Source organism: Musca vetustissima, unplaced genomic scaffold (genome assembly GCF_032173495.1).
Source record: "Musca vetustissima isolate MV318-11 ecotype Yass unplaced genomic scaffold, APGP_CSIRO_Mvet_v1 utg4602, whole genome shotgun sequence".
Taxonomy (NCBI): Eukaryota; Metazoa; Arthropoda; class Insecta; order Diptera; family Muscidae; genus Musca; species Musca vetustissima.
The window spans coordinates 444,234-451,530 of record NW_026885412.1 but is presented as its reverse complement, the minus strand read 5'-3'; the positions used below and the strand labels follow the sequence as shown (position 1 = coordinate 451,530).

Below are 7,297 nucleotides of genomic sequence, written 5' to 3'. Positions count from 1 at the left end.
GTGTAGGGTATCATATGGTCGGCCCCGTCCGACTATACTGCTCCGCTCACTGGTTTTTTAATATTTTTTTAAGGGTCAGACATAGTAGGCAAGCGCAAAAGGAAAAGCATTGCCCTGATTAAAAAAAAAATATTTTTTAAAAGTTAGACATAGGCGGGGATTTAAAAAAAAATATTTTTTGAGATATAGACGTAGGTATAGATTTTTATTTTTTTTTTCGCTCATAGTGGTAGGGATAGATTTTTAAAAAATATAAGCGCGGATCTTTTTAAAATATTTTTTCAGACATTCAGGGTCTGACATTGGCGTGGAATTTTTTTTAAATACTTGTTTACTTGTCTATATTTTTTATTTATATTTTATTATTATTATTTTTTTTTTCCAAAAAATACAACCCTGCCTTCATTTAAGGACAACCCTAATGCCCACCCGACAACATGTTGCCTTGGCAACAACATTTTCCCAAGGCGGTAGTAAAACAGTGTTTATTGTACACAAGGAATAGCTCAGCAAAGGAAAGGCAAAAACAATACGAACAAAAAAGCAAAAACCTGCCAAAAAATGGTTTCCCCGGGAAATTGGCTCCAGGTTGTCGACAATGAGCAACCAAAATTAAATACCCTACCATCCTGTGTCACCGTGAGTGACATAAAATCCGATAATTATGTTCGTCTTATTGCCACCGACATAGCCATTGATGAAGAACCACCAAGGGCCACACTGAAAGTATTCCGTGGCATAGATTTGGAATCGGAACATGAACTGAAGGGTATACCATCGGCTATTGTTAGTTTGTACATCGATGATTCGGAACCCAAAACGCCAAGTAAGTGGGGAATGAATTTTTAATAAATTGAGATTTTTTTATGACAAAAAAATCTGGTTTTAGTTGTTGCTGTGGCCATTGCCGAAGCGGTATTATTTTATCGTCACATTAAACCCTATTTCAAATATACCCTGCCTGAGCTGCCGGTATTGGACGAAGAGAGGGACATATGGCGTAAACTCAATTTGGTGGGAGTGGATGAACAGGAGGCTCTTATTGAACAATTGAAGACCTTGGAGCGTCCCAAGTTGACAAGGAAGTCTCAGCATTTGTTGAATCTTCTGCCACCGGAAATGAATGTGAGTAGAATTAAAAAAATATATTTTTATTTCGAGGGATTTTTTTTTTTTTGAAATATTTTCATAACCTTCAGGAAAAAGGAAACGAGATAGACACAGGGTTCCTTTTGAGAATATGCATAGAATTACTTTTTAAGCCGATTTATGCATGTCCGCCCGTATGTCTGTCCATGTTAAATTGTAAACAAAGTACTGGTCGCATTTATGATCCGAATTGAATGCAATTTAGCACAGCTCATTTATTTGGCCCAAGGTCGGACCCTATTGAAATTGGGAAAAATTTATTCAGATTTAGATATAGCTCCCATATATATTTTCGACCGATTTTAGGTAAATAGAGCACCAAAGTCCCTATATATTCTTCGATTTGCACAAAAATTGGCATAGCGTACTGAATTAAATCTAGAAATATGTAAGTTAAATTTCTTGAAAATCGGTTCAGATTTGGATATAGCTCCCATATATATTTTCGTCCGATTTTACGTAAATGGTGCACCAAAATCCCTATATATTCTTCGATTTGCACGAAAATTGGCATAGCGTACTGAATTGGACATAGAATGATTAATAGTGAGTTTCGGGAAAATCGGTTGAGATACAGATATAGCTCCTATATATATTTTCGTCCGATTTTACGTAAATGGTGCACCAAAGTCCCTATATATTCTTCGATTTGCACGAAAATTGGCATAGCGTACTGAATTGAACATAGAATGATTAATAGTGAGTTTCGGGAAAATCGGTTGAGATACAGATATATACTCCTATATATATTTTCGTCCGATTTAAAGTGAATAATGCACGAAAGACCCTATGTATCCATCAATTTGCACGAAATTTTGCATAGCGTACTGAATAAAGTCTAGAACGATGTGTGCTAAATTTGATGAAAATTGGTTCTGATTTAGATATAGCACCCATATATATTTTCGGCCGATTTTAGGCAAATAGGGCACCAACGTCCCTATATATCCTTCGATTTTCTCGAAATTTTGCATGGGGTACTAAATTAAGTCTAGAGTGATGTGTGTTAAGTTTCGTATAAATTGGTTCAGATTTAGATATAGCTCCCATATATATTTTCGTCCGATTTTAGGTGAATAATGCACCAATGTCGATTTGCTCGAAATTTGGCATAGGGTACTAGATTAAGTCTATAGTGATGTGTGTTAAGTTTCGTGAAAATCGCTTCAGATTTAGATATAGGTCCCATATGTATTTTCGTCCGATTTAAGGTAAATGGTGCACCAAAGTACCTATATAACTTTCGATTTGCACGAAATTTGGCATAGCGTACTAAATTAAGTCTAGATTGATGTGTGTTAAGTTTCGTAGAAATCGGTTCCGATTTAGATATAGCTCCCACATATATTTCCGTCCGATTTAAGGTAAATGGTGCACCAAAGTACATATATACCTACTGAATTAAGCCTAGAAAGGTGTGTGCTAAGTTTCGAGTAAAACGGTTCAGAAAATAAATAATATAAAATAAATAAAAATAAATAAATAATGGACTATATGTATAATACTATTTATTAATTAAAATAAACAATAAAAAATAATTTTGTGAGCTTTTTAAGATTCCATAATTCCATTCCTCTTCCCTCTTTCTTTCTCCATAGGACTTCATACGCCAACAAGCCGAAGGTTCACTCATACGCTATTCCAATGTTGTGGCACTCAAATGTTTGGCCCGAGTCTCAAGCGGAGATTCCCAGCCACCCTCGCATTTGGTCATTGCCACAGATATGGGTGAAATTATTATTGTGGAGCCGCAAAGTTTTGGTGTCTTGTATCGGGTTATGGCATGTCCTGACATTACCCCAAGTATGTTGGCTGTGAACGGTTGCTTTGAAACGGATTTCTGCATTGCCATTGCCACCCGTTATGGCTCCGTTTATTTGCTACGCAAAACAGCCACTGAGGGTCAAGAAATCTTTAAGCTAAGTTATCCCCTAACCGGCCTAGTCCTTCTCCCCATAGATCAAACAATTGTTGTCTCATCAATGGATAAGAAATTGGTTTGTTATTCGAAAAAAGGCAAGCAGCTGTATATGGTGCCGTTGGCGGAACAGCCCATATGCATGACAATGATAAATTTAAATCATTTGGGATTGTCGCTAATCTGTGTGGCCCTCGAAGGGGGTCTGGTGCAATTCTATATGCAAAAATATCTGGTGGATGAATTTCAAATTGAAGGCACCGTCAGTTCGATGGTCTTCGGGTATTTGGGTTTGGAGGAACATGTTTTGTGTTTGACCACCCTGGAGGGAGATTTGATTATCAAAATTCTGAAAAGGACAGCCACCTTTGAACCCAGTCAAAATGTGGCTGGGCGGGGATTTCTCAACGCCAACGATATGGTGCATTCTTCGGTTTTGGAAAAACCCAAAAAGAGCTCGATTTTTGTGGAACAGGTGGCCAGAGAGAAACAGAATGCAAAGGGTAAAAAATCGACATATTAATACCTATACATACATTTTATTGTCATTTTTTTTAATTTTCCAGCAACCTATGGCAGTTTCCAGGTGGAATTATGGCGTTTGAGGCATACAGCAGCCCGAGCCACAGTGGATGCTTTGAATTCTTCGGAACGCACCATTTCTGGAGATATTACTCATGCTCCTGTCAAATTATCGGCTGAGGTGTGTGGTGTTGGTCCCGTTTTTCGTTTATACTTGACCATACAGAATTTGTCCACCTATAAAATGGCCTCGAATTTAATGGTGCTGCTGCATGCGAATCGCAGGCATTATACCATACAAAAATCGGTGGCAAAGGTAAGCATCTATCGAATTGAAATTACAAAAAAACTATTTTTACAAAATCCACGCCTTTATGGAGGACCTTAAAAAATATTTTTACAAAATCCACGCCTTTATGGAGGACCTTAAAAAATATTTTTACAAAATCCACGCCTTTATGGAGGACCTTAAAAAATATTTTTACAAAATCCACGCCTTTATGGAGGACCTTAAAAAATATTTTTACAAAATCCACGCCTTTATGGAGGACCTTGAATATACCCTTGAAATATTTTTTATAAAAAATCCACGACAAAAATTTTGAACTTTAAAAAAATATTTTAAAAAAATCCACGCCTTGGACCTTATATTTTTACCACCCTTTATGAAAAAAAATATTTTTTACAAAATCCACGCCTTTATGGAGGACCTTAGAAATATTTTTACAAAATACACGCCTTTATGGAGGACCTTAAAAAATATTTTTACAAAATCCATGCCTTTATGGAGGACCTTTAAAAATATTTTTACAAAATCCACGCCTTTATGGAGGACCTTAAAAAATATTTTTATAAATTCCACGCCTTTATGGAGGACCTTGAATATACCCTTGAAATATTTTTTTAAAAAATCCACGACAAAAAATTTGAACTTTAAAAAAATATTTTAATAAAATCCACGCCTTATATCCACCTTGAAAAAATATTAAACCCAGTATGGAAAGGACCGATTCCTACAAAACGTGACAAATGTTAGGCAATATTGATTTCACTACGCTGTGCAAACTTTTGTATAAAACGGCCTAACTTTGGGTCTTTTGTGCACCATTTATTTAAATTCGGACGAAACTATATATAGGAGCTATATCTAAATCTGAACCGATTTTAACAAATCTTGCCACACGTTATGTTATAGTAACTTCAGTACGTTGTGCAATATGTTGTGTCAATTGGACCCACCTGGGGAGTGTGGAGCCGAATTACATCTAACTTCTAGGTTATACTAACTTCAGTACGTTGTGCAAAATTTTGTGTAAAATCGGATGAAAATATATATGTATAAGCTATATCTAAATATGAACCGATTTCAACGAGACTTGCCAGAAATAAATTTATATTAACTACAGTTCATTGTACAAAATTGTGTGGCAATCGCACAAACTTTGGGTCTTTAGCGCACAATTTACATAAAATCGAAGGAAAATATATATATAGACTAAATTAGGTACGCTATGCAAAATTTCATGCAAATCTAAAGATATATAGGGACTTTGGTACATCATTTACATTAAATCGGACGAATATATATATATGAGAGGTATATCTAAATCTGAACCGATTTTCACGAAACTTAACACACATCATTCTAGACCTACATCATTAGGCTGTGCAAAATTTCGTGCAAATCGAAGGATATATAGGGACTTTGATACACCATTTACATTAAATCGGTCGAACATATATATGGGAGCTATATCTAAATCTGAACCGATTTTCAGGAAACTTACCACTCATCATTCTAGACTCAACTTAGGATGCTGTGCCAAATTTCGTGCAAATCGAAAGTTATAGGGACTCTGATACACCATTTACATTAAATCGGACGAAAATATATATATGAGAGCTATATCTAAATCTGAACCGATTTTCACGAAACTTAACACACATCATTCTAGACTTCATTCAGTACGCTATGCCAAATTTCGTGCAAATCGAAAGATATATAGGGACTCTGATACACCATTTACATAAAATCGGACGAAAATATATATGGCAGCTATATCTAAATCTGAACCGATTTTCGGGAAACTTAACACACATCATTCTAGAACTAATTCCTTACGCAATGCCAAATTTCGTGCAAATCGGAAGATATATAGGGACTTTGGTACACCATTTACATTAAATCGGACGAAAATATATATGGGAGCTATATCTAAATCTGAACCGATTTTCACGAAACTTAACACACATCATTCTAGACTTCATTTACTACGCTATGCAAAATTTCGTGCAAATCGAATGGTATATAGGGACTTTGGTGCAACATTTACTTTAAATCGGACGAAAATATGTATGGGATCTATATCTAAATCTGAACCGATTTTCGGGAAACTTAACACACATCATTCTAGACCTAATGCAAAATTTTGTGCAAATCGAATGATATGTAGGGACTTTGGTGCAACATTTACATTAAATCGGACGAAAATATATATGGGAGCTATATTTAAATCTGAACCGATTTTTTTGCAATTTCAATAGGATTCGTTCTTGGGCCAAATAAGTGACCTATGCCAATTTTCGTCCAATTCGGATCATAAATGCGACCTATACTTTGTTTACAATTTACATTAACATCGGACATGCATAAATATATATATGAGATGCCTATTCTCAAAAGAAACCATGGGTCTATCTCTATTATTTTTGCATGTTACAAACATATGTACAAAGACATAATACCCTGTACCACAGTGTGATGATGGGTATACAAACCCGCTTCATTTTCGGCATTTTGGAAGTTTAAGCCGGATTTCTTCACCAAAGTGGTTATAATTTTGCATTTGGGGTTCTGTAGATTTAAAACCCATTTGGGCAGAGTATTTTCTATATCGGTTCAAGTTTTTATATGCCCCGGTATTTGAAGTTTTTTTGCCGCATATATATATGGGAGCTATGTCTAAATCTGAAGCGATTTTTCCCAATTTCAAAAGTGTCTTTGGGCCAAATAAGTGACCTATGCCAATTTTCGTCCAATTCGCGACCTGTACTTTGTTTACAATTTAACATGGACAGACAGACGGACGGACATATATAAATCGACTTAGAAAGTGATTTTATGCATATTCTCAAAATGAACCATGTGTCTATCTCGATTCCATTTGTCTGTTACAAACATATGCACAAAGACATAATACCCTGTACCACAGAGTGATGAAGGTTATAAAAATCCAGGCCTTGGATAGTATTTAAAAAAATCCAGGTCTTTGATAGCCTTTGAAATTAATATTTAAAAAAATCCACAGCTTGATCCACCTTGAAAAAATTTTTTTTTTAAATTTAAAATTTATTGCCTCTTCTCCTTTCTCTTCTTGATTCCAGCTCCCCAGCATTTTACCCGGTGTCCCACTCAAAATCGATTTTGAAATCGTGGCCGTTTTGGATCCAAATGATAAATTACCACCACACACATTGACACCTGAGAACTCACACATACGAGTAATGATAACCAAAACGCAGCAGACCAAACCTTTGATAGCGGCCGTCATTGCAATGCCCCAATCAGAAGCCAATTTCTAAAGCATACATTAAGGCGCACAAAAATAATATGAAACACTCAACGAAAAATAAATAAAAACCCTTTGTAAAATTTGTTGTTAATAAAATTAAATATTGGTTTATTCTATTTCTTTATGGTCATCCGCT

The 7,297-nt window shown here is 35.5% G+C and overlaps 1 protein-coding gene across 1 annotated transcript; it reads left to right on the top strand.

Annotated features, from left to right (window-relative positions):
- Positions 1 to 561: 561 nt before the first annotated feature.
- Positions 562 to 7,182, top strand: LOC133332689 (Bardet-Biedl syndrome 1 protein homolog). The gene is made up of 5 exons (XM_061541068.1): positions 562 to 826; positions 890 to 1,125; positions 2,748 to 3,570; positions 3,634 to 3,905; positions 6,974 to 7,182. The coding sequence occupies exons 1-5, from the start codon at positions 562 to 564 to the stop codon at positions 7,169 to 7,171; spliced, it is 1,794 nt and encodes a 597-aa protein (XP_061397052.1). The 3' UTR covers positions 7,172 to 7,182.
- The last annotated feature ends 115 nt before the right edge of the window (positions 7,183 to 7,297 follow it).